The sequence below is a fragment of the Mus caroli genome, unplaced genomic scaffold (genome assembly GCF_978045245.1).
Source record: "Mus caroli unplaced genomic scaffold, Mus_caroli_1 scaffold_5, whole genome shotgun sequence".
Lineage (NCBI taxonomy): Eukaryota > Metazoa > Chordata > Mammalia > Rodentia > Muridae > Mus > Mus caroli.
Window position 1 is genome coordinate 154,553,738 of NW_028227260.1, and position 25,887 is coordinate 154,579,624.

General features: G+C 38.8%; 1 protein-coding gene across 1 annotated transcript in view; it reads left to right on the top strand.

Moving 5' to 3' along the window:
* Tmlhe (trimethyllysine hydroxylase, epsilon) overlaps positions 1 to 25,887 on the top strand; it is a 113,982-nt gene that overhangs the window by 28,080 nt on the left and 60,015 nt on the right. Inside the window, exon 2 of the mRNA XM_021154170.2 lies at positions 18,317 to 18,498. Within this exon, the coding sequence (XP_021009829.1) occupies positions 18,318 to 18,498 (181 nt within the window). The 5' untranslated portion in view covers position 18,317. The remainder of the gene's footprint in view (positions 1 to 18,316; positions 18,499 to 25,887) is intronic.

Genomic DNA, 25,887 nt, shown 5'->3' on the forward strand with positions numbered 1-25,887 from the left:
ATCTATTTGTATTATTCTACATGCAGACATCTAGTTAGTCCAGTACTATTTGTTGAAGATGCTTTCTTTTTTGTATTTTATATTTCTGGCTTCTTTGTAAAAAAAAAAAAAATCATGTGTCCATAGGTGTGTGGATTTATTTATGGATCTTCAATTTGATTCTGTTGATCCACCTGTCTGTTTTTATGCAATTACCATTGTCTTAGTCAGGGTTTCTATTCCTGCACAAACATCATGACCAAGAAACAAGTTTGGGAGGAAAGGGTTTATTCAGCTTACACTTCCATACTGCTGTTCATCACCAAAGGAAGTCAGGACTGGAACTCAAGCAGGTCAGGAAGCAGGAGCTGATGCAGAGGCTATGGAGGGATGTTCCTTAGTGGCTTGCTTCCCCTGGCTTGCTCAGCCTGCTCTCTTATAGAACCAAGATTACCAGCCCAGAGATGGTCCCACCCACAAGGGGCCTTTCCTTGATCACTAATTGAGAAAATGCCTTACAGTTGGATCTCATGGAGGCATTTCCTCAACTGAAGCTCCTTTTTCTGTGATAACCCCAGCTGTGTCAAGTTGACACAAAACTAGCCAGTACAATCATTTTTTTTTTATTACTATTACTCTGTAGTACAGTTTGAAGTCAGGAATGGTGATACCTCTGAAATTCCTTTTATTGTTCATGATTGTTTTGGCTATCCTGGGTCTTTTGATTCTCCATTTGAAGTTGAATATTGCTCTTTCAAGATCTGTAAAGAGTTGTGTTGGAATTTTTATGGGTGAAACTTTATTTTTTTTAAAAAAAAATCTATGATTAATGATATTTCTTAAATGTTTTAACCTCTCTTTTAGCCTACCACCCACCAGAGGTAGTGGGAAAGAACAGGGAAGTGGACCTGTTTAGAAAGGTTCTTTGGATCAAATCCCATTGGTGTTTTCTGGAAATTGACAGTTTAGTTCGTAGGTTAATAGCAGCAACTTGGTAAATTTGTAAATACTTTACAGCTATATCATTAGTCTTGTTTGGTAGAGTTGGGTTAGCAACAGTGGTGACATGACCTAGCAGAGACAGCCAGGCCTCAGCCTCAGCACAGGTCAGCAAGAGGGATCACGAGGAGTGCCAGAAGTTCTCATCTGTGCCTCTCTCAGGGAAGCAAAGATCAGCAAAAACACTAGCCCAACAAGGGTTATACAGCTACCTCTATAAGCAAGCCTATCTCAACCTCCTTCACTGTCCATCCAGTCCTATTTATAACCTCCAAACATCACATGTCTCCCATGTGTCTTGTCTCAGCAAGTGTCTTGCCTCACTTAGCACATGTCTTGTCTCAGCATGTGTATCTGTCTCAGCTGACATATCTCTGCCAATCAGCCAAAGTCTGAGGAAGCAGCAAGAAACTGTAGCATACCACCAGAAGTTTTGTTGGTGTGTTTCTCTCTATGAAGTCCACAATGTAAGGCAGATCAATACATGTGTGTTGTTAGCAAAGAATTTTTTATCACTCATCACTTCACATGCTTGTTTTAGCATAACATCCTTTTACCTGTGTCCACTTCAGCTAAACAGTTTTTCACGTTTGCCCTGGCAACACACCATCTAACCAACTTTTAAAAGAACCCTTAAGTTTCTACTTTCAGATGGAAATTGCATTGAATCTGTATATTGGTTTTGGTAAGATGGCCATTTTTTATTTTTTATTAGATATTTTCTTTATTTAAATTTCAAATGTTATCCCCTTTCCTAGTTTCCCCTCCAAAAACCCCCTATCCTTTCCCCCTTCTTCCTGCTCACCAACTTACCCACTCCTGCTTCTTGGCCCTGGCATTCCCCTATACTGGGGCATAGAACCTTCACAGGACCAAGGGCCTCTCCTCCCACTGATGACCAACTAGGCCATCCTCTGTTACATATGCAGCTAGAGCCATGAGTCCCACCATGTGTTTTCTTTGGTTGGTGGTTTAGTCCAAGGGAGCTCTGGAGATACTGGTTAGTTCATATTGTTGTTCCTCCTATGAGTTTACAAACCCCTTCAGCTCCTTGGGTACTTTCTCTGGCTCCTTCATTGGGGACCCTGTGCTCTGTCCAATGGATGGCTGTGAGCATCCACTTCAGTATTTGTCACTGAAGGCACTGGCAGAGCCTCTCAAGAGACAGCTTATACCAGGGTCCTGTCAACAAGCTCTTTTTGGCATCCACAATAGTATCTGGTTTTGGTGATTGATTATGGGGTGGATCCCCAGGTGGGCAGTCTCTGGGTGGTCATTCCTTCAGTCTCTGCTCTGAAGTTTGTCTCTAACTCCTCCCATGGGTATTTTGTTCCCCCTTCTAAGAAGGATCTAAGTATCCACAATTTGTTCTTCCTTCTTCTTGAGTTTCATGTGTTTTGCGAATTGTATCTTGGGTATTCTAAATTTACACAATATCTTTCCACAAATCCAGCCCTTCAAAGGATAATAAAGGGAAAACTCCAACATAAGGAGGGAAACTATGCCCTTGAAAAAGCAAGAAAGTAATCTTTGAACACACCTCAAAAAAGATAGCCACATTAACAGAATTCCAACTCTAACAACAAATTGAGCAGCAATTACTTTTCCTTAATATCTCTTAATATCAATGGACTCAATTGCCCAATAAAAAGACATAGACTAACAGACTGGCTATGCAAACAGGACCAAATATTTTGCTGCATACAGGAAACCCATTTCAGGGACAAAGACAGACACTACCTCAGAATAAAAGGCTGGAAAACAATTCTCCAAGCAAACGGTACCAAGAAACAAGCTGGAGTAACTATTCTAATATCGAATAATATCAACTTTCAACCTAAAGTTATCAAAAAAGACAAGGAAGGACACTGCATACTCATCTAAGATAAAATCTACCAAGATAAACTCTCAATTCTGAACCAATACTCCTCAAAGTATTCCACAAAATAGAAGCAGAAGGTACTCTACCCAATTCATTCTATGAAGCCACAATTACTCTGATACCTAAACCACAAAAAGACCCAACAAAGAAAGAGAACTTCAAACCAATTTCCCTTATGCATATCGATGCAAAAATACTCAATAAAATTCTTGCACACCGAATCCAAAACACATCAAAATGATCATCCATCATGACCAAGTAGGCTTCATTCCAGGGATGCAAGGATGGTTCAATATATGGAAATCAATCAGCATAATCTACTACCAAAACAAACTCAAAGACAAAAGCCACATGTTCATCTCGTTAGATGCTGAGAAAGCATTTGACAAAATCCAACACCCCCTCATGATAAAAGTCTTGGCAAGATCAGAAATTCAAGGCCCATACTAAACATAATAAAAGCAATATACAGCAAACCAATAGCCAATATCAAACTAAGTGGAGAGAAACTTGAAGCAATCCCACTAGAATCAGGGACTAGACAAGGCTGCCCACTCTCTCCCTACCTATTCAATATAGTACTTGAAGACTGGCCTCAGTTGGCCCCTCAACCTTCAGGAGAATCAGGGTATTCGGGTGAGCAACGAGTCCGTGAAAAGTGACAAACAGATGCGAATAAAAGGGAGTGTTGATCTAAATGTAATTATTCAAAGGAAGCATCCGAGCATCCAACTTATATTACAGAAGGAGACAAGGAAGTTAAGCGATACATTAAGGTCATCCAAGGTACATTGAGGTTATCAGATGCAAAATGACTTTTTACAATAAAACAGAGGAATGCATGCATAAGAGCTAACTGGAACCAACTGGGATAAAAATCAATGTTAACAACTTGGATCAAAATCAGCCCCACCTAAGGTCAGCTTATTCTTAGAAGTCAGGGGCAAGGGCTTCATGCCCTTCCCATAGTTCCAATTCTATTCTATTGTATAATCCACCTTCCCCTTAAGCCATTGTAAATTCCTGTGTATGGGAGTGACTCAGCTATTGTTCTAAGTATCCTTTGTAGACTAGTCCTGAGATTTCTAGCTCTATTCCAGTAAATTGTAATGCCCGATTTCTAGCACTGTCTCTCTGTCAACACTCAAGACTTTATCTGAATGAGTAACATTCTTACAAAAATTAAAGCCCAAGGTTGGCTCAACGATTTCCTAGGATATTAGAACACTGGTGGAGGCTAATCTAATTTAGTTATTTCAAAATCAATCCTTAGAGGCACTTATAATAAAACAATATTGAAGGAAAGCACACAGATCTGAATGACTGACTAACACAGGGACAGGTTTGGAGCATTAGTGCTATGGGATGCCAAGGCTCTAGGAGACTAAGTTTCCATAAAATGTTTTGCTTTGGGACTGCATCCAAGCTTTTGGGCCTGTCATGCAGTCACTACTGGAGTGGGTGTGGCACTAGCCAGAGCAATTAGACAAAAAAAGGAGATCAAAGATTGCCATTTTTACTATATTAATCCTACCAACACATGAGCATGGGAGATCCTACCATCTTCTCATATCTTATTCAGTTTCTTTCTTCAAAGTCTTGAAGTTATTGTCATATAGGTCTTTTACTTGCTTGGTTAGAGTTACACCAAAATATTTTATATTATTTGTGACTACTGTGAAGGGAATTTTTTTCCATGATTTTTTTTAAATCTCAGCCCATTCATTGTCTATATAGGAGGGCTACTGGTTTGGTTCTTTTTTTTTTTTTTTAGTTAATTTTATATTCACCAACCTCAATGAAGGTGTTTATCAGCTGGTAGAATCCCTGATGGAATTTTTGGGGTCACTTATGTATATTATCATATCATCTTCAAATAACCATACTTTGAATTCTTCCTTTACAATTTGCATCCCCTTGATTTCCTTTAGTTGATTTATTGCTATAGCTAAAACTTCAAGTACTATATTGAGTAGACATGGAGAGACTGTACAGCCTTGTCTTGTCCGTGATATTAGTGGTTATGATGGTTTAAATTTGCTTGGCCTATTTGGAAAGTGGCACTATTTGGAGGTGTAGCCTTGTTGGAGGAAGTGGGCTTTGAGGTCCTACACTCAGGCTCTGTGCAGTGCAGAAGAGACCTTCTGACTGGCTGCCTGTGGAAGCCAGTCTTTTGGCTGCCTTCAGATTAAGATGTAGAACTCTTGGCTCCTGCAGCACCATGTCAGCCTGCATGATGCTATGCTTCCTGCCATGATGATAATGGACTGAACCTCTGAAACTGTAAGCCTACCCGAATTAAATGGGTTTTTTTTAGAAGAGTTGCCTTGGTCATGGTGTCCCTTCACAACAATAAAACGCTAACTAGGACAGTGGGAGTGCTTTAAGTTTCTCTCTATTTAATTTGATGTTGATTTGCTGTATATTCCCTTTATTATGTTTCTGTATGTAACTTGTATCCCTAATCATTCCAAGACTTTTATCATAAAGGGTTGTTGGATTCTGTCAGGCTTTTTCAGTATCTAATGAGAAAGTCCTATGCTTTTTCTTTCAGTTTTTTTTTTATATGATGGATTACATTTAACAGATTTTCATATGTTGAACCATCCCTGCACCTCTGCGATGAAGCCCACTTGGTCATGGTGGATGATTTTTTTTAATGTGTTCTTGGATTAGGTTCTGAGTATTTTATTATTTTTCATCAGTGTTCAAGAGGAAAATTTTCTTTCTTTGTTGAGTCTGTGTGGTTTGGGTATCAGGTTGACTGTGGCCTCATAAAATGAATTAGGCAATGTTTCTTCTGTACTCATTTTGTGAAATAATTTGAGAAGTATTGTCATCAGCTCTTCTTTGAAAATCTGATAGAATTCTGCAATAAAACCATCTGTCCATGGTGGGCATTTTTGGTTGGGAGACTTAATGAGTGCTTTTATTTCCTTAGGAATTATAGGTCTATTTAAATTATCTGGTCTTGATTTAACTTTGATGAGTGGTATCTATTGAGAAATGTGTCTGTTTCCTTTAGATTTTTCAATTTTGTTGAGTACAGGTTTTTGAAGTAAGATTTGATTGTCTGTTTCCTTTAGATTTTTCAATTTTGTTGAGTACAGGTTTTTGAAGTAAGATTTGATTCTTTGGATTTTGTCTGTTTGTTGTTATGTCCCCTTTTTATTTATCATTTTTAAAAATTTAAACAATGACTTTCTGCCTTTTAAGTAGTTTGGCTAAGAGTTTGTCTGCTGTGGTAAATCTCCAACACAAATATGTCCTGGCAATGAAAACACAACTCAATTAATATGAATACAAACTATGTGCCTAGATTGGGCAGATCTACCATTACACTACCAGCTTCCCCAACTATGAGACTCCTTATAACTTGCAGTTTGTCCAGGCCTCGTGCTTCTGCTCTCCTTTCCTTCCACCTCTCTTTCTGTTGTCCTCTATCAACTTTCAGCTCCACTTTCCCTTTAACTGACCAATCTCCCCCTCTAGCCTTTATTTTACAAATTAAGGTGGGAATAAGGTTTATAGGAAATCCCCTGAGTGCTGACTCATTCCTTGTTTGCAACCTTTCCCAAGAGAACCAGAATTAGCATCAAATTACAAATAGCCCCAGAGCTATCCACACTTCCCCCTTTCTGTCCAATTCAAAGACCCTTTTATCTCAGATATAAATTGAACACAACTATTACCATAAAGTACAAGATAGACTTAACACCCAGTCTATCATCTTTGTCAATTAAATAGAACCTCTGTCATCTATCCTATCTTAAAAGACTTATAATTCTACACTTGACTCATGTCCTGGGTCTAGATTGTAAGCCAATTGAAACCATCCTCTTAAATCTGTATCATCTTTCTTAATGCTAATCAACTTGGGTTGGCTATGAGATGACCAGTCTTCAACCCTGACAGAAATCCAAGAACGACTAATATTACCTGAAAAATATGAGAAGCACAAAATATAGCTTCCAAAACTTAGCCAATTTATAGAGTCTGCTGACCACCTGAACATGCATGTACTCACTAATAAGTGGATATTAGCCAAAAAAAAAAATCAGATTACCCAAGATACAGTCCACAGAACTCAAAAAGGTTAACAAGCTGAAGTGCCCAAGTGAGGACAGGTCAATCCCACTTGGAAGAGAGAAGAAAACAATCACAAGTGGGGAGGGAGGGAGGGACCTGGGAGGGAAAGTGGGTAGGGAATGGGGGGTGGGGAGCAGAACCTGATCTGGTACTGGGTGAGGGAAAAGGCAAGATGGCCATTTTTATTGTATTAATCCTGCCAATCCATGAGCGTGGAAGATCTTTCCATCTTCTAAGGTCTTCTACTATTTCTTTCTTCAGAGACTTGAAGTTCTTGTCATACAGATCTTTCACTTGCTTGGTTAGAGTCACACCAAGATACCAAGATATATTATTTGTGACTATTATGAAGGACGTTGTTTCCATAATTTCTTTCTCAGCCCATTTATCCTTTGAGTAGAGGAAGGCAAGCCGGGCGTGGTGGCGCACGCCTTTAATCCCAGCACTTGGGAGGCAGAGGCAGGCGGATTTCTGAGTTCGAGGCCAGCCTGGTCTACAAGGTGAGTGCCAGGACAGCCAAGGCTACACAGAGAAACCCTGTCTCGAAAAACCAAAAAAAAAAAAAAAGAGTAGAGGAAGGCAGATTCTGATTTGTTAGAGTTAATTTTATATCCAGCCACTTTGCTGAAGTTCATTTTCAGCTGTAGGAGCTCTCTAGTAGAATTTTTGGGATTGTTTATGTATGCTATCATATCATCTGCAGATAGTGATATCTTGACTTCTTCCTTTCCAATTTGTATCCCTTTGATCTCCTTTTGTTGTCTAATTGCTCTGGCTAAAACTTCGAGTACTATATTGAATAGGGTAGTGTGCCTTGTCTTGTCTTGTCCCTGATTTTAATGAGATTGCTTTGAGTTTCTCTCCATTTAGTTTGATGTTGGGTATTGGTTTGTTGTATATTACTTTTATTATATTTATGTGTGGACCTTGAATTCCTGATCTTTTCAATATTTTAAAATGAATGGGTGTTGTATTTTGCCAAATTCTTTTTTTGGCATCTAATGATATGATCATGTTTTTTGTTATCTTTGAGTTTGTTTATATAGTGTATTACATTGATGGATCTCCATATATTGAACCATCCTTGCATTTCTAGAATGAACCCTACTTGATCATGGTGATTGGTCATTTTGATATGCTCTTGGATTCGGGTTGCAAGAATTTTATTGAGTATTTTTGCATCGATATTCATAAGGGAAATTGGTCTGAAGTACTCTGTTTTTGTTGGGTCTTTGTATGGTTTACATATCAGTGTAGCTCTGGTTTCATAGAAATAATTGGGTAGTATTCCTTCTGTTTACATTTTGTGGAGCTGAGAAGTATTGGTATTAGGTCTTCTTTGAACATCTGCTAGAACTCTGCACTAAAATCATTTGGTCTTGGGCTTCTTTTGGTTAGGATACTTCTAATGACTGCTTGTATTTCCTTAGGGGTTATGGGACTGCTTAGATGGTTTATCTGATCCTGATTTAACCTTGGTACCTGGTATCTATCTAAAAAATTATCCATTCATCTAGATTTTCCAGGTTTGTTGAATATTGACTTTTGTAGTAGGATCTGATATTTTTTTTGGATTTCCTCAATTTCAGTTGTTATGTTTCCCTTTTCATTCCAGATTTTGTTAATTTGCATACTGTCTCTGTACCCTGTAGTATTTTGGCTAATGTTGTACCTATCTTATTGATCTTCTCAAAGAACCAGCTCTTAGAAAAGTTGATTCTTTCTATAGTTCTCTCTCTCTCTCTTTTTTTTTTCTACGTGGTTGATTTCAGGCCTGAGTTTGATTATTTCCTGCCATCTACTTCTTTTGGGTGTATTTGCTTCTTTTTGATTTAGAGCTTTCAGATGTGCTGTCAAGCTGCTAGTGTCTGCTCTCTTCAATTTCTTTATGGAGGCACTCAGAGCTATGAGTTATCGTCTTAGTACTGCTTTCATTGTGTGTCATGATTTTGGGTATGCTGTGTCATCAATTTCATTGAATTCCAAGAAGTCTTTCTTTATTTATTTCTTCCCTGACCAAGTTATCATTGAGTATAGAGTTGTTCAGTTTCCATAGGTATGTGTGTGTGGGGGGGGAGTTGTTTGTTTGTTATTAGATGTTTTCTTCGTTTACATTTCAAATGCTATCCCCTTTCCTTCTTTCCTGTCTGAAAATCCCTTATACCCTCCCCCTCCCCCTGCTCCCCAACCCACTCACTCCTACTTTCTGGCCCTGGCATTCTCCTATACTGGGGTGTAGAATTTTTGCAAGACCAAGGAATTAAGTATGTTGAACAGTTTTTTTAGGTGCTTCTCAGCCACTTGGTATTCCTCAGTTGAGAATTCTTTGTTTAGCTCTGTACCCCATTGTTTAATAAATAGGGTTATTAAGTTTTCTGGAATCCAATTTCTTGAGGTTTTTGTTTGTGTGTGTGTGTGTGTGTGTGCGTGTATTGGATATTAGCCAGATGTAGGATTGTTAAAGATCTTTTCCCAAACTGTTGGTGGCCTTTTTGTCTTATTGACAGTGTCCTTTGCTTTACAGAAGCTTTTCAATTTTATGAGGTCCCATTTGTTGATTCTTGATCTTAGAGCACAAGCTATTGCTGTTCTGTTCAGGAATTTTTCCCCTGTGCCCATATCTTCAAGGCTTTCCCTCTCTTTTTCCTCTGTAAGTTTCAATGTCTCTGGTTTTATATGGAGTTCTTTGAAATACTTAGACTTGAGCTTTAAACAAGGAGATAAGAATGGATCAATTTGCATTCTTCTACATGATAGCTGCCAGTTGAGCCAGCACCATTTGTTGAAAATACTGTCTTTTTTCCACTAGATAATTTTAGCTCCCTTGTCAAGCATCAAGTGACTATAGAGGTGTGTGGGTTCATTTTTGGGTGTTCAATTCTATTCCATTGTTCTACCTGTCTGTTGATGTACCAGTACCATGCTTTTTTTTTTAATCACAATTGCTCTGTAGTACAGTTTGAGGTCAGGGATGGTGATTCCACCAGAGATTCTTTTATTGTTGAGAATAGTTTCTGCTATCCTAGGTTTTTTGCTATTCTAGATGAGTTTGCAAATTGCCCTTTCTAAGCCTGTTATTAATGTCCTTCTTTTTTTTTTTTAAAGATTTATTTATTTATTATTATATGTAAGTACACTGTAGCTGTCTTCAGTTGCACCAGAAGAGGGCGTCAGATCTCATTACGGATGGTTGTGAGCCACCATGTGGTTGCTAGGATTTGAACTCTGGACCTTCGGAAGAGCAGTCGGGTGCTCTTACCCACTGAGCCATCTCGCCAGCCCTTCTTAAAATCCTCTACTGGCATCATGAGATATAATTTTAAACCCAAATCTTGCTTTTCCCTTGTGTTGGGGTATCCAGGACTCGCTGTGGTGGGAGTACTGGGATCTGATGATGCTGAGTGGTCTTGGTTTCCGTTAGTAAGTTTCTTAAGTTTGCTTTTTGCCATCTGGTATTCTCTGGTGTTAGATGTTCTAGCTGTCTCCAGCTGGAGCTTGTTCCTCCTGTGATTCTGTTAGCCTGTGTAAGCCCTCCTGGGAGTTCAACTCTTTCCTGAGTCCCAGGGTCAGAGCACTCTCTGGAGCCCAACTCTCCTCTGGTGGGGAAAGTGCACAGAGGTCTGAGGATCAGCTCTACCTCCTGGCTGAGGATGAAGGCCTGAAGGGAGCCTGTCCAAGAAGCTCTATTGTTTCTGTGGCCAGTGCCTCCCCTGTGCGAACCAGCCTCAAAGACCTCCTCCTCTTCCTCCTCCTCCTCCTTCTTCCTTCTTCCTCCTCCTACTCGTCTTCTTCTTCTTCTTCTTTCTCCTCCTCCTCCTCCTCCTCCTCCCCCCTCCTCCTCTTCTTCTGGAGAGCAACTTCTTCAAATTTTAGTGTAGAGAAACTAGAACATATGAAGAGGAGGGAAGTATTGGGCCTGTCTTATTCTCTTTCTGATTCTTTTTTAAAAATATTTTATTAGATATTTTCTTCATTTACATTTCAAACGCTATCCTGAAAGTCCCCTATATCGTCCCCCACCCTGCTCCCCTACCCACCCACTCCCACTTCTTGTCCCTGGCATTGCCCTGTCCTGGAGCATATAAAGTTTGCAAGACCAAGGGGCCTCTCTTCCCCATGATGGCCAACTAGGCCATCTTTTGCTACATATGCAGCTAGCGACACGAGCTCTGGGGATACTGGTTAGTTCATATTGTTGTTCCACCTATAGGGTTGCAGACCCCTCCAGCTCCTGGGTACTTTCTCTAGCTCCTCCACTGGGGGCCCTATGTTCCATCCAATAGATGACTGTGAGCATCCACTTCTGTATTTGCCAGGCACTAGCATAGCCTCACAAGAGACAGCTATATCATGGTCCTTTCAGCAAAATTTTGGTGGCATATGCAATAGTATCTGAGTTTGGTGGCTGATTATGGGATGGATCCCTGGGTGAGGCAGTCTCTGGATGGTCCATCCTTTCATCTCAGCTCCAAACTTTGTCTCTGTAACTCCTTCCATGGATATTTTGTTCCACATTCTAAGGAGGGATGAAATATCCACACTTTGGTCTTCCTTCTTCTTGAGTTTCATGTGTTTTGTCCTCTGTAAATTTAAGTGTCTCTGGTTTTATAGGGAGTTCCTTGGTCCACTTAGACTTGAGCTTTGTACAAGGAGATAAGAATGGATCAATTTGCATTCTTCTACATGATAACTGCCAGTTGTGCCAGCACCACTTGTTGAAAATGCTGTCTTTTTTTCCACTGGATGGTTTTAGCTCCCTTGTCAAAGATCAAGTGACCATAGGTGTGTGGGTTCATTTCTGGGTTTTTAGTTCAATTCCATGGTCTGTCTGTCTGTCTGTCTGTTTGTCTGTCCCTGTACCAGTACCATGCAGTTTTGTTTTGTTTTTTTTCGAAACAGGGTTTCTCTGTGTAGCCGTGGCTGTGCTGGAACTCACTCTGTAGACCAGGCTGGCCATGAACTCAGAAATCCGCTTGCCTCTGCCTCCTGAGTGCTGGGATTAAAGGCATGCACCACCACCCCCGGCACCATGCAGTTTTTATCACAATTGCTCTGTAGTACAGCTTCAGATCAGGCATGGTGATTCCACCAGAAGTTCTTTTATTGTTGAGAATAGTTTTTGCTATCCTAGGTTTTTTGTTATTCTAGATGAATTTACAAATTGCCCTTTCTAACTCAGTGAAGAATTGAGTTGGAATTTTGATGGGGATTGCATTGAATCTGTAGATTGCTTTCAGCATGATAGCCATTTTGAGTATGTTAATCCTGCCAATCCAAGAGCATGGGAGTCTTTCCATCTTCTGAGATCTTCTTCAATTTCTTTCTTCAAAAACTTGAAATACACATCATACAGATCTTTCACTTCCTTAGAGTCACACCAGGATATTTTATATTATTTGTGACTATTGTGAAGGGCGTTGTCTCCCTATTTTCTTTCTTACCCTGTTTATCCTTTGTGTAGAGAAAAGTCACTGAATTGTTTGAGTTAATTTTACATACAGCTACTTCACTGAAACTATTTTTCAGGTTCAGGAGTTCTTTGCTGGAATTTTTAGGGTCACCTATATATACTATCATATTATCTGCAAATAATGATATTTTGACTTCTTCCTTTCCAATTTGTATCCCCTTGAGCTCTTTTCGTTGTCTAATTGCTCTGGCTAGGACTTCAAGTCCTATATTGAATAGGTAGGGAGAAAGTGGGCAGCCTTGTCTAGTCCCTGATTTTAGTGGGATTTCTTCCAGCTTCTCTCCATTTAGTTTGATGTTGGCTACTGGTTTGCTGTATATTGTTTTTATAATGTTTAGGAATGGCCATTGAATTCCTGATCTTTCCATGGCTTTTATCGTGAAGCAGTGGTACATTTTGTCAAATGCTTTTTTAGCATCTAATGAGATGGTCATGTGATTTTTGTCTTTCAGTTTGCTTATATAGTGGGTTACATTGATGGATTTCCATATATTAAACTGCTCCTGCATCCCTGGGATGAAACCTACTTGGTCATGATGAATGATCCTTTTGATGTGGTCTTGGATTCAGTTTGTGAGGATTATATTGAGTATTTTTGCATCGATATTTGTAAAGGAAATTGGTCTGAAGTACTCTTTCTTTGTTGGGTTTTTGTGTGGTTTAGATATCAGTGTAATTGTGGCTTCATAGAATGAATTGGGTAGAGTACAATCGGTTTCTATTTTGTGGAATAGTTTGAGGAGAATTGGAATTAGGTATTCTATCTGAAGGTCAGATAGAACTCTGCACTAAACCCATCTCGTCCTGGGCTTTTTTTTTTTTTTTTGATAGTTTTTTTAATAGTTGAGAGACTATTAATGAATGCTTCTATTTCTTTAGGGGATATGGGACTGTTTAGATTATGAATCCGATCTTCATTTAACTTTGGTACCTGGTATCTGTCTAGGAAATTGTCCATATCATCCAGGTTTTCCAGTTTTGTTGAGTATAGCCTTTTGTAGTAGGATCTGATGATGTTTTGGATTTCCTCAGGTTCTGTTGTTATGTCTCCCTTTTCATTTCTGATTTTGTTAATTAGGTTACCGTCCCTGTGCTCTTTAGTTAGTCTGGGTAATGGTTTATTTATCTTGTTGATTTTCTCAAAGAACTAGCTCCTGATTTGGTTGATGCTTTGTATAGTTCTTTTTGTTTCCACTTGGTTGATTTCAGCCCTAAGTTTGTTTTTTTTTTTTTTTTTTTTTTTCCTGTTGTCTACTCTTCTTGGGTGAATTTGCTTCCTTTCGTTCTAGAGCTTCTAGGTGTGCTGTCAGGCTGCTAGTGCATGATAACTCTAGTTTCCTTTTGGAGGCACTCAGGGCTATCAGTTTTCCTCTTAGGACTGCCTTCATTGTATCCCATAAGTTTGGGTATGTTGTGGCTTCATTTTCATTAAACTCTAAAAAGTCTTTTATTTATTTCTTTATTTCATCCCTGACCAATGTATCATTGAGTAGAGTGTTCTTCACTTTCCACGTGAATGCTGGCTTTCTATCATGTATGCTGTTATTAAAGATCAGCCTTAGTCCTTGGTGATCTAATAGGATGCATGGGAAAATTTCAATATTTTTGTATCTGTGGAGGCCTGTTTTGTGACTGATTATATGGTCAATTTTGGAGGAGGACCATGAGGTTCTGAGAGAAGGTATTTCCTTTTATTTTAGGATAAAATGGTCTGTAGATATCTGTTAAATCTATTTGTTTCAGAACTTCTGTTAGTTTCCATGTGTCTCTGTTTAGTTTCTGTTTCCAGGATCTGTCAATTGGTGAGAGTTGGGTGTTGAGGTCTCCCAATATTATTGTGTGAGGTGCAATTTGTGCTTTGAGCTTTACTAAAGTTTCTTTAATGAATGTGGCTGCCCTTGTATTTGGAGCATAGATATTCAGGATTTAGAGTTCCTGTTGGTAGATTTTACCTTTGATGAGTATGAAGTGCCCCCCTTGTTTTTTGTTTTGTTTTTTTGTTTTTTGATAACTTTGGTTTGGATGCCAATTTTATTCGATATTAGAATGGCTATTCTAGCTTGTTTCTTCAGACCATTTCCTTGGAAAAAAATTTTCCAGCCTTTCACTCTGAGGTAGTGTCTGTCTTTTTCTCTGAGGTGGGTTTCCTGTAAGCAGCAAAATGTTGGGTCCTGTTTGTGTAGCCAGTCTGTTAGTCTATGCTTTTTTATTTGGTAATTGAGTCCATTGATATTAAGAGATATTAAGGAAAAGTAATTGTTGCTTCCTGTTATTTTTGTTGTTAAAGTTGGGATTCTGTTCTTGAGGCTGTCTTCTTTTAGGTTTGTTGATGTATTACTTTCTTGCTTTTTCTAGGGTGTAGTTTCCATCCTTGTTTTGGTGTTTTCCCTTTATTATCCTTTGAAGAGCTGGATTCATGGAAAGATATTGTGTGAATTTGGTTTTGTCATGGAAAACTTTGGTTTCTCCATCTATGGTAATTGAGAATTCAGGTGGGTATAGTAGCCTGGACTGGCATTTGTGTTTTCTTAGGGTCTGTATAACATCTGTCAAGGATCTTCTGGCTTTCACAGTCTGCTGAGAAGTCTGGTGTAATTCTAATAGGTCTGCCTTTATGTTACTTGACCTTTTTCTCTTACTGCTTTTAATATTCTATCTTTATTTAGTGTATTTGTTGTTCTGATTATTACGTGTCGGGAGGACTTTCTTTTCTGGTCCAGTCTATTTGGAGTTATGTATGCTCTTGTATGTTCATGGGCATCTCATTCTTTAGGTTAGGGAAGTTTTCTTCTATAATTTTGTTGACAATATTTGCTGCCCCTATAAGTTGAAAATCTTCATTCTGATCTATTCCTATTATTTTTAGGTTTGTTCTCCTCATTGTGTCCTGGATTTCCTGGATGTTTTGAGTTAGGATCTTTTTGCATTTTGCATTTTCTTTGATTGTTGTGTCCATGTTCTCTATGGAATCTTCTGCACCTGAGATTCCCTCTTCCATCTCATGTATGCTCACGTCTATGTTTCCTGACTTCTTTCCTAGGGTTTCTATCTCCAGAGTTGTCTCCCTTTAGGTTTTCTTTATTGTTTCTACTTCCCTTTTTACATCTTGGATGATTTTGCTCAATTCCATCACCTGTTTGTTTGTGTTTTCTTGTAGTTCTTTAAGGGATTTTTGTGTTTCTTTTTTAAGGGCTTCTACTTGTTTAGCAGTTTTTTTCCTGTCATTCTTTAACGGATTTTTGTGCTTCCTCTTTAAGGACTTCTACCTTTTTAACCGTGTTCTCCTATATGTATTTAAGTGAGTTATTAATTTTCTTCATAAAATCCTCTACAATCATCATGAGATATGATTTTAAATTTGAACCTTGCTCTTCTGGTGTGTTGGGGTATCCAGGACTCGCTGTGGTGGGAGTGCTGTGTTCTGATGATGGTGAGCAGTCTTGGTTTCTGTTAGTAATATTCTTACATTTCCCTTTCTCCATCTGGTAATCTCTGGTGTTAGATGTTGTAACTGTCTCTGGCTGGAGCTTGTTCCTCCTGTGATTTTGTTAGCCTCTGTCAGCACTCCTGGGAGTCCAACTCTCTCCTGAGTCTCAGTGATCAGAGTACTCTCTGCAGGCCACTTCTCCTCTCACAGGGAAGGAGCACAGATTTCTGGAGCTCAGATCTCCTTCCTGGCTGAAGATGAAGGCCCGAAATGGCGCCTGTCCCAGAAGCTATGTTCTGTATGAGCTTTTAATAGAGCTAGATAGAGAGATAACAATAATTTATTTTGTGAAAGCAACAAAAATTTGATAAAATGCCTAAACATATGCCTTACATATCTCCTATAGTACACAAACATAATACAGGTAGAACATTAATGCACATAAAATAAATAAATAAGTAAATCTAAAATAGAATATATGTATATATATATATATGTGTGTGTGTGTGTATATATATATACACATACATATATATATTACATATTACAGTAATACAAGAAGCCAAAATACAAAGTACAAAGTTTAGAATCGAAGATATAATTCTGTTGTTGTTTATAGTTGTCATCCCGTATATAGAAAATCCTAAGAAATCTCCAAAATAGTTACTGAAACAAAAGTGATTTTAACAAGGTCAAAATACAAAAATCTATTCTCTTTTATGTATGCTAGCAACTACACAGTCAAATTCCTAAATTTTCTCATAGTATCATCAAAAACTATTTAGAAAATAATTTAGTAAAATTTGTGAGTGCTCCGAAGTCTAAGATGGAAGAGGTATATCTGGTGATGGTCTTCTTGTTCTGTCATCACAAGGCAGACGATATTATATAATGAAAAACAAATGAGAGAAATGGAAAGGGGGCAAAATTTACCATTTTGTAAGTAATCCACTTGTATTGGTTACTTTTCTCACTGTGACAAAATATCTGACAAAACAACTTTTATAAGGAAAGATTTATTTTGGCTAATACTTTAAGGTGATATATCCTATCATGATAGTGAAGGCCTGGCAACAAAAACAGCTACTGCTTTGCTGACAGGAGTAAGCAAGCAGACAGAAATGAATTCTGCTGTCCATCAGGCTTTCTCTTTCTTTCCCTTTTGTTCACTCTGGTTATTCAGCCCAAGTTTAGCATGAGTACTTTTCCTCAATTAAATCTTTCTAGAAATGTCCTCATAAGCATGTCTAAATGTATGTCTCCTAGGATATATATAATATATATTATATACAATATATATGTATATGTATATATATTTTAAACACAAATATATTAATATCTATAGGGTAAAATAAGAATGAATGGATTTACAACTGGTTAAAAGATTTTATATTGTGGGATATATTTGAGTAAATATTGAGCATTAGACTATGAATTAGGATTTTTTTTGAAGAGACAGAAAATATTTAACTCCTCAGAGATCACATATTAACTTCATCCGTATTTCTTGTGTATGTTTTCAATATTATATATATATATATATATATATATATATATATATTCCATTCTTTATTTATGGGACTCATCATACATAGCACCTCTTTACAGGAAGGTAAAAAATGAGAAACAGTGAAGGAAATAAATGTAAGTCACAATTATATCAGTAGAGGCCCTTCATTCTTCTCTTTGCTCTCACCCACAAAAGCTTAATAAATTTAACTTTAGTCACTAGCTGCATAGCCTTTTATGTCAGAATGTTCCCAAGAAATCACTAAATTCTTTTGAGTCTCCATATCAGCATTAAATTCAGTCCATATTATCAAACAAACATGTAAATATGCACATATGCATACACACAAGTCCACTCAAAATTAGCCTTTTGTATTTAGTAACTTTATTACACATTTGTCAAATCACTAAATAGGTTCACATGAAGAGCCATATAGACTTCTCTTGGTTACATAATGTGACAACTATTCTTGGTTATGAACTTGACTATACCTGGAATGGAGTACAGTCCAGAAATGGAGGGCACACCCGTGAGAGATACTCTTTTTGATTTGAAATAGGTGAATCCACTTCTACTCTGGACATTTGAGAAAGGAAGATACACCTCCAATCTAGATCTGGAGGTCAGAAGACACTCCTTTAATCTGGGCCACACCTTCTACTGGAAACCTATATGAAGACAAGAAAGAAGGAATAAGACAGATAGAAAGATGATAGATAGATATTCATTTCATAATTTCTGTGACTCTATAGATCCCTGACTGATACACATGGCTTTCTCCCTCTCTTCCTATACAACAAACTAATTCATAACTTTTTAAACACATTTTTTATCTGGTTTGTCTAATTGAGATCATTAAACCTGTTATTTTTCAATACTTATAACTATTATTTTTAGTTGTAGCATTATTCCTATGGCCTAATGTGTTATATTGTTACTCTACTCTCTCTTGTCTTCTAGGATGTGGTACCATAAGTTGTTGCACCAACAAAGCAGGCTCCAGAATTTGATGAAGAGAGGAAACATAGCTCAAGGTCTTCATCTGTCCAACTTTAAAAGTTTATTTTCATTATCCATCCATTGGTGCCATACAACTTCCAAGTCTGTGAACTGTACTTGGCACCAACATGAAGATCATTTGGGTAAGAGATGTGTGAGGAAATATTATTTTTTAATTGTGGTAAGAATAGATGACAAAAATATACCCTATCAACCATTTAAATATACAACCCAGGAGCATTAATTATGTTCATTTTTCTGTACAACAAAAAATTTTGTGTAGTCATCATGTTTTCAGTAGAGTTGGAATGGTATCTGGAGATTTATCTCCAAGACTATTGTAGAAATCGCAAGAATGACAAAACCCCAGGCAACATTAAAATCCCAACATAGGGATAACTCTACAGTGCTCCAGCCAAATTCTTTATCCAGCATCATCCAAAAAAAGAAAGCCTCAATAATCCACAGGAAAGTGTTTAAAGCATATAGACCCCTTAGAAAGTATTACAAGGTATAGGGTAGACATAGCTTTACCTCTTGTATTGATTTCTAAGGCTCCTGGAGGAATCTCAAAGTGTAGATTCTGAGTGCTTATGAGAAAACTCCAAGAATACAAGATAACCTCATTTTCTTTAAAAACACACAGTTTGTTCTTGGAATTTGCTTTCTTGCCCCTCCTAGGTATAGTGAATAAGGAATGAGTTTGCTACAGCCTTTGTTATTCTTATGCCTCTATGGAAAAACATGTTTGCCACATGCAGCATGTCCTTGTAATTATATACTTTACTCTGGTGACTCTTCTTAATGCTCTCTTAGTTGCCAGCACTTCTTGGCTTGTTTCATTGTTTTCTTGTGTCACTTCTATCCTGGCTTCCATCCTCACTTATCCCTCTATACTGTGTTGAAGTAAGCCTCTCCATATAGAGATGGCAATCATAACTTTTTAAGCTTAATTATATGTGCAATGACTGTAGATTCTCCAGTGATATATTGATTCTGTCTTACCAAGTTTCTTTCACCAATATTTCATAGGTTTGAATACACAGATGCTACATTGTTGTTTAAATTTATTCCTATTTTGAGAGGTAATATAAAAGGAAAACTTTTCTTAATTTTTTTGCAGTTAATTTTTAAAAGTATTTTTAAATTACTTTTTTGCTTATTCACTTTACATCCCACTTGCTGCCCCCTTCAGTCACCCCCTCCCACAATCCTTTCCCTCTTATCCCCCTTCTCCTTTGAGCAGGGGGCCCCCTAGGTATCCCTTCACCCTGGCACTTCAAGTCTCTGCAAGGCTAGGTACTTCCTCTCTCACTTAGGCCAGACAAGGCAGCCCAGCAAAAAGAACATATCCCACATACAGGCAAGAGCTTTTGGGATGGATAACCCCAGCTCCAGTTGTTCAGAATCCACATGATGACCAAGCTGCACATCCACTACATATATGCAGAGAAGCCTAGGTCCAGCCTGTGTATGTTCTTTAGGTAGTGGTTCAGACTCTGAGAGCCCCAAGGAACCAGGTAATTGACTCTGTTGGTCTTCTTATGGAGTTCCTATCCTCCCCTGGGCTTGCAATTCTGCCTTCTATTCTTCCATAGGAGTCGCCAAGCTCTATCCACTGTTTGGCTATGGATATTTACATCTGTCTGAGTCAGCTGCTGGGTGGAGCCTCTCACAAGACAGCCATGCTAGACTCCTGTCTGCAAACATAAGAGAGTATCATTCATAGTGTCAGAGATTGGTGCTTGCTCATGGGATGGGTCTCAAGTTGAGCTGATTATTGGTTGGCTATTCGCTCAGTCTGCTCCATCCCCACAGCCTTCATTTCTTGTAGACAGGATATAATTGGAGTTGAAAGTTTTGTGGGTGGGTTGGTGTCCATTTCACTTGACTGAGATTCTTACCTGTTACAGGAGGTGGCCTCTTCATGTTCCATATCTCCAATGCTGTGAGTCACAGCTGAGGATACCCCCATTGATTATTGGGTTCCTCCCTTATCCCAGTTCTCTCTCTTATCTAGGAGATACCCCCCCACACACACACCTCCCCAACCCATCAGTTGAAGATCTCCATTTATTCTCATGGTCATCTAGCCATCCCTCCTATCTCTCCCAACACCTGATCCTGAATCCCACCCCCATTCCCCTCTCGCTCCCCCAGCTCCCTCCCCCCATCTGCCTCTCATGACTATTTTATTCCCTTCTAAGTGAGATTCAGGCATCATGACTTGGGCTTACTTTCTTTGTTTAGCTTCTTTAGGTCTGTGGGGGTATAGCATGGGTGTCCTGTTTTATGGCTAATATCCACTCATAAGTCAGTACATACCATGCATGTCCTCTTGGGAATGGGTTACCTCACATAGGATGATATTCTCACATTCCATACATTTACCTGTAAAATTCATGATGTCTTTTTTTATAGCTGAATATTATTCCATTGTGTAAATGAACCACATTTTATTTATCCATTCTTCAGTTGAGGGACATCAAGGTTGTTTCCAGTTTCTGGCTATTATCAATAAAGCTACTGTTAACATAGTTGAGTAAGTGTCCTTGTGGTATGGTGGAACATCTTTTGGGTATATGCCCAGGAGTGGTATAGCTAGGTCTTGAGATAGAACTATTTTAAGTTTTCTGAGAAAATCACCAAATTGATTTCCAAATTGGTTGTACAAGTTTGCACTCCCACGAGCAATGAAGGAGTGTTCCCCTTGCACCATATCCTCACCAGCATGTCCTATCTCTTGAGTTTTTGATCTTAACCATTCTGATGTGTGTAAGATGGAATGTCAGGGTTGTTTTGAGTTGCATTTTCCTGATGACTAAGGACTTTGAACATTTCTTTAAGTGCTTCTCGGCCATTTGAAACTCCTCTCTTTGGAATTCTCTGTTTAGCTCTGTACCCCATTTTTAAAATTGGGTTATTTAGGTTGTTGGGGTCTAACTTCTTGAGTTATTTATTAATTTTGGATATTAGTCCTTTGTCAGATGTAGGGTTGGTAAAGATCCTTTCCCAATCTGTAGACTGTTATTTTGTCCTATTGACAGTGTTCTTTGGCTTATAGAAGCTTTTCAGTTTTATGAGGTCCCAATTGTTGATTGTAGCGCCTGAGCCATTGGTGTTCTGTTCAGGAAATTGTCTCCTGTACCAATGCATTCGAGGGTATCTCTTACTTTCTCTTCTATGAGACTTAGTGTATCCAGTTTTATATTGAGGTCCTTGATCCAGTTGGACCAGAGTTTTATGCAGAGTGATGAAGATGGATCTATTTTTATTCTTCTACATGTAGATATCTAGTTAGACCAGCACCATTTGTAGAAGATGCTTTCTTTCTTTCTTTTTTTTTTTTCATTGAATAATTTTGCTTCTTTAAGTGTCTGTACGAATGTGGGCTTATTTTTGGGTATCAATTTCTTCCATCATATCTTCTATGCCTGAGATTCTCTCTTTCATCTCCTTTATTCTGATGGTGATGTTTGTATCTGTTGTTCCTGTTTTCTTCCCTAGGTTATCCATCTCTAGGATTCCTTCAGTCTGTGTTTTCTTTATTGCTTCTATTTCCACTTTTAGGTCTTGCACAGTTTTATTTATTTCCTTCACCTGTTCAATTTTATTTTCCTATATGCCTTTAGGGAATTTATTTCCTCTTTAAAGCCCTCTACTATCTTTATAATATTGGTTTTAAGGTCATTTCTTATTATTTAGTTGTGTTAGGATGGCCAGGATTTATTGTAGTAGGCTCTGGAAGCTGTGCTCTGGAAGGTATTATATTGCCCTGGCTTTTGTTGATAGTGTTGATTTGAGGGCCTTTAGCCATCTGAATGGTTTTGATCTCTGGATGTTCTTGTTGAAGTTGGTATTGGAAGGGAGGTTAACCTTGATGGTTCTTGTGTGGCACTCCTCTGCTAGGTATCCTTGGGCTGTATGATTCCAGATCTGCATGTCTGGAGCCACAGGTTCAATGATGGTGGGCAGAGAGGTGGTAGGAGAATGGATGTCCACCTGGGCTAGCAGGCTGCTCAGAGAAGCTTTGGGTGCCCATAGGATTCAGCATGCAGGAAAGATGGGTGGAGGAGGAGTAGCTTACCTGTATGGTTCAGACTCAACAGGTCTTATGAAGGTGGGAGAGTGGGTGGGAGAATGGTGGTCCCCCTGGGACAGCAGGCTATTCAGGGCATCATGGCTTCCTCCAGAGGAGTCAGCAAGCAGGGAAGATAGCACAGTTAATTTTCTTGATATTAGTAATTTGTTTCTTTCCCTTTTATCTTGAACATGGCTAAAGTTTTAACAATTCTCTTTATTTTTTTTTAAAGGAAATCATTTTTGGGTCCATTCATTTTTCTTGTCCCCCATTTCCAATTTATTTTGGTGTATTTTTTTAAATATTTATTTATGTATTTAGGTATTTTCCTCATTTACATTTCCAATGCTATCCCAAAAGTCCCCCATACCCTCCCCCCCCCACTCCCCTACCCACCCACTCCCACTCTTTGGCCCTGGCGTTCCCCTGTACTGGGGCATATAAAGTTTGCAAGTCCAATGGGCCTCTCTTTCCAGTGATGGCCGACTAGGCCATCTTTTGATACATATGCAGCTAGAGTCAAGAGCTCTGGGGTACTGGTTAGTTCATAATGTTGTTCCACCTAGAGGTTTGCAGATCCCTTTAGCTCCTTGGGTACTTTCTCTAGCTCCTCCAGTTGAGGGGGGGAGTGTATTGGGGACTTTTTGGATAGCATTGGAAATGTAAATGAGGAAAATACCTAATAAAAAATTAATTCTAAAAATAAATAAATAAATAAATAAATAAATAAATAAATAAATAAATAACAGAAGTGATGAGACTGCATAAAGCAGAGGGCTTCCACATTAGTCTGGAGAAAGAAAACACAGAAGTATGCCATACATTGAACCCAGCAGCTTCCCCTACCCTTTAAGGAAAGGTTGAGTTCTTCTGCTATCTTTTTTTACTTATTCCTTATAAGTTCAAGCTAATTGCAGTGGGTTTTTGTACTTCTTGACTGAAAGCATTATTTTTATTGTTGTTTTAAAGTTTTTTATCATTTAGTTTTTAGTACATTATAATTAAAATAGAATTGCATCACTTCTCCCTTTCCCCTTTGTCCCTCCAGGCACTCAGAGGTGTTCTCCCTCCTATGCCTTTTTCAGCCCTTATTCTTAAATTGATGACTTCTTTTTCTTTGATTATTGCTACTATGTACGTGTGTGTGTGTGTGTGTGTGTGTGTGTGTGTGTGTGTACAATCATACAAATACTACCCTGAAAAATAAAACCCTCTCTGTTCAGATCGATAGCCCATTATTTTTACTTAGGATCTTTGTTTTCTTGACTTCTTCAGTTCCTTCCATATTCTGAATATTAATCCTCTATCAGATATATAGCTTGTGAAAATTCTAACTCATTCTGTGGTATTCCCCTTTGATTAATTATTTCTCTGGTGTACAGAATTATTTTAGTTTTATGAGGTCCCACTTGTCAATTGTTGGCCTTAATTCCTGGACAGGTGGAGTCTTCTTCAGAAAGTCCTTCCCACACCTGTATCATATAGGTCCTGCCTATATTTTCTTCTAGCAGTTTCAGTGTTTCAAGTTTCATACTGGGATCTTTAATCTACTTGGAATTAGCTTTTGTGCAGAGTTATAGATATGGGTCTAATGTCATTCTTCTACAGTGGACAGTTTTTCTAGCACCATTTTGTTGAAGATACTGTTTTTTCTGCAGTGTATTTTTTGCCTCTTTTTCAAATAGCAGATGGCTATAGTTACATATGTTGGAGTCTTCTGTTTTTTTCCATTGGTCTATATGTCATGCATATGTGTATCATGTGGCAAGAGGGGGCATCTGAGATCTGGGATGGTAATCCCTCTAGCATTGTTCTTTTTGCTCAGGAATGCTTTAATGAACTGGAATCTTTTGTGGTTCCACACGAATTTTAGGATTTTTTTCTATAAGGAGAGTTGTGGGATTTTTATTGAAATTGTATGTAATCTATAAATTGATTTTAGTAGAATAGTCATTTTCATAATGAGACTATCAATTCATGAACATTGGCAGTCTTTCCATTTTCTAGTTTCTTCTATACCTTCTTTCTATAGAGATTTAAATTTTTCTTTGTATATGATTTAACCTACCAGAAGGTAACTTTTTTTCCTTTTTTCCCAATTTTTAATTACTTTTATCTTTTTTACAGTCCAGTCATTACCTCCCCTCCCAGTCCATCCTCTCACAGTTCCTCGTCCCATTCCTCCTCCCCCCACCCACTCACTGTCTCTAAGAGGATTTCCCTGCCCCACAACCTGACACCATGCCAGGCATCCCCAATCCCTGGGGCTTCAAGTGTCTAGAGGGTTAGGCTTGGTTTCTCTCACTGAGGCCAAAACAGGTATTCCTCTGCTGTATATGTGTTGAGGGCCTCATATCAGCTGGTGTATGCTTCCTGGTTGGTGGCTCAGTGTCTGAACAATCTTGGGGGTCCAGGATAGTTGAAACTGCTGGTCTTCCTATGGAGTCACCCTCAGCTTCTTCCAGCCTTTCCCTAATTTAACCACAAGGGTCCCAGACTTCAGTTGGGTTGGTTGGACGTAAATATGTACATCTGTCTCAGTCAGCTGCTAGTCAGGCCTCTCAGAGGATAGCCATGCTAGCTAGGCTCTTATCTGTAAGCACCCCATAGCATCAGTAATAGGACAGGCCTTGGAGATTCTCCTTGAGATGTATCCCAAGTTGTGCTGGTCACTGAACCTCCTTTCCCTCAAGCTCGTCTCCATTTTTTGTCCCTGGAGTTCTTTTAGACAGGACCAATTCTGGGTCAGAGTTTTAGACTGTGTGATGGCAACCCCATACCTCCACTTGATGGCCTGTTTTCCACTGGAGGTGGTCTCTACAAGTTCCCTCTCTCCACTGATAGGCATTTCATCTAAGGTCCCTCCTTTTGAGTCCTGAGGGTCTCTCACCTCCCAGGTCTCAGAGACATTCTAGAGGGTAGCCCCACCTCCTAACTCTCTGAGGTTGCATATTTCCATTCATTCTGCTGGCCCTGGGGGCTTCTCTCCAGCACCCCCCCCCAACCTGATCATATTCTTCTTCCCCCCCACTCCACCTTGCCTTTCAAACCCACATTTCTTCCTCCTTCTGCCTCCCATGACTGCTTTCTTCTCCCTCCCAAGTGGGATTGAAATATCCTCACTTGGGCTCTGGAACTTGTTAACCTTGAATTCTATGGATTGTATCCTAGGTATTCTGTACTTTGGGCTAATATCCACTAATTAGTGAGTGTATACCATGCATATCCTTTTGGGTCTGAGTTCTCTCACTCAGGATGACATTTTCTAGTTCCATCCCTTTGTCTGAAAAACTCAAGATGTCCTTGTTCCTAATAACTGAGTAGTATTCCATTGTGTAAATGAACCACATTTTCTGTATCCATTCTTCCTTTGGGGACATCTGGGTTGTTTCCAGCTTCTGACTATCACTGATAAAGCTGCTACGAACATAGTGGATCATGTGCCCCTGTG